General features: G+C 65.4%; 1 protein-coding gene across 1 annotated transcript in view; it reads left to right on the top strand.

Annotated features, from left to right (window-relative positions):
* Positions 1-231, top strand: part of LOC119592397 (alpha-mannosidase 2C1-like) — a gene marked incomplete in the record, with an annotated part of 33450 nt that overhangs the window by 19409 nt on the left and 13810 nt on the right. Inside the window, 1 exon segment of the mRNA XM_037941219.1 lies at positions 26-227. Coding sequence (XP_037797147.1) covers positions 26-227 — 202 coding nt within the window.

A 231-nucleotide genomic window follows, 5' to 3' on the forward strand; every position in this document is an offset into this window, starting at 1 on the left:
CCCCCCCTTCCCGACAAATCTCCAGCGGTGCCAGCCAGCTCGCCGACCGCCACTTCGCCAAGGGCAACGGTGCCAGGGCCCACACTCTCTCGGCCGTCGGGAACTGCCACATCGACTCCGCTTGGCTCTGGCCCTACTCGGAGACCAAGAGGAAGGTGGGCAGGAGCTATGCGTCGCAGGTCAGACTGATGGAGGACTACCCCGAGCTGGTCTTCGTGGCGTCGCAGGTAT

This window comes from Penaeus monodon, chromosome 30, assembly GCF_015228065.2.
Source record: "Penaeus monodon isolate SGIC_2016 chromosome 30, NSTDA_Pmon_1, whole genome shotgun sequence".
Lineage (NCBI taxonomy): Eukaryota > Metazoa > Arthropoda > Malacostraca > Decapoda > Penaeidae > Penaeus > Penaeus monodon.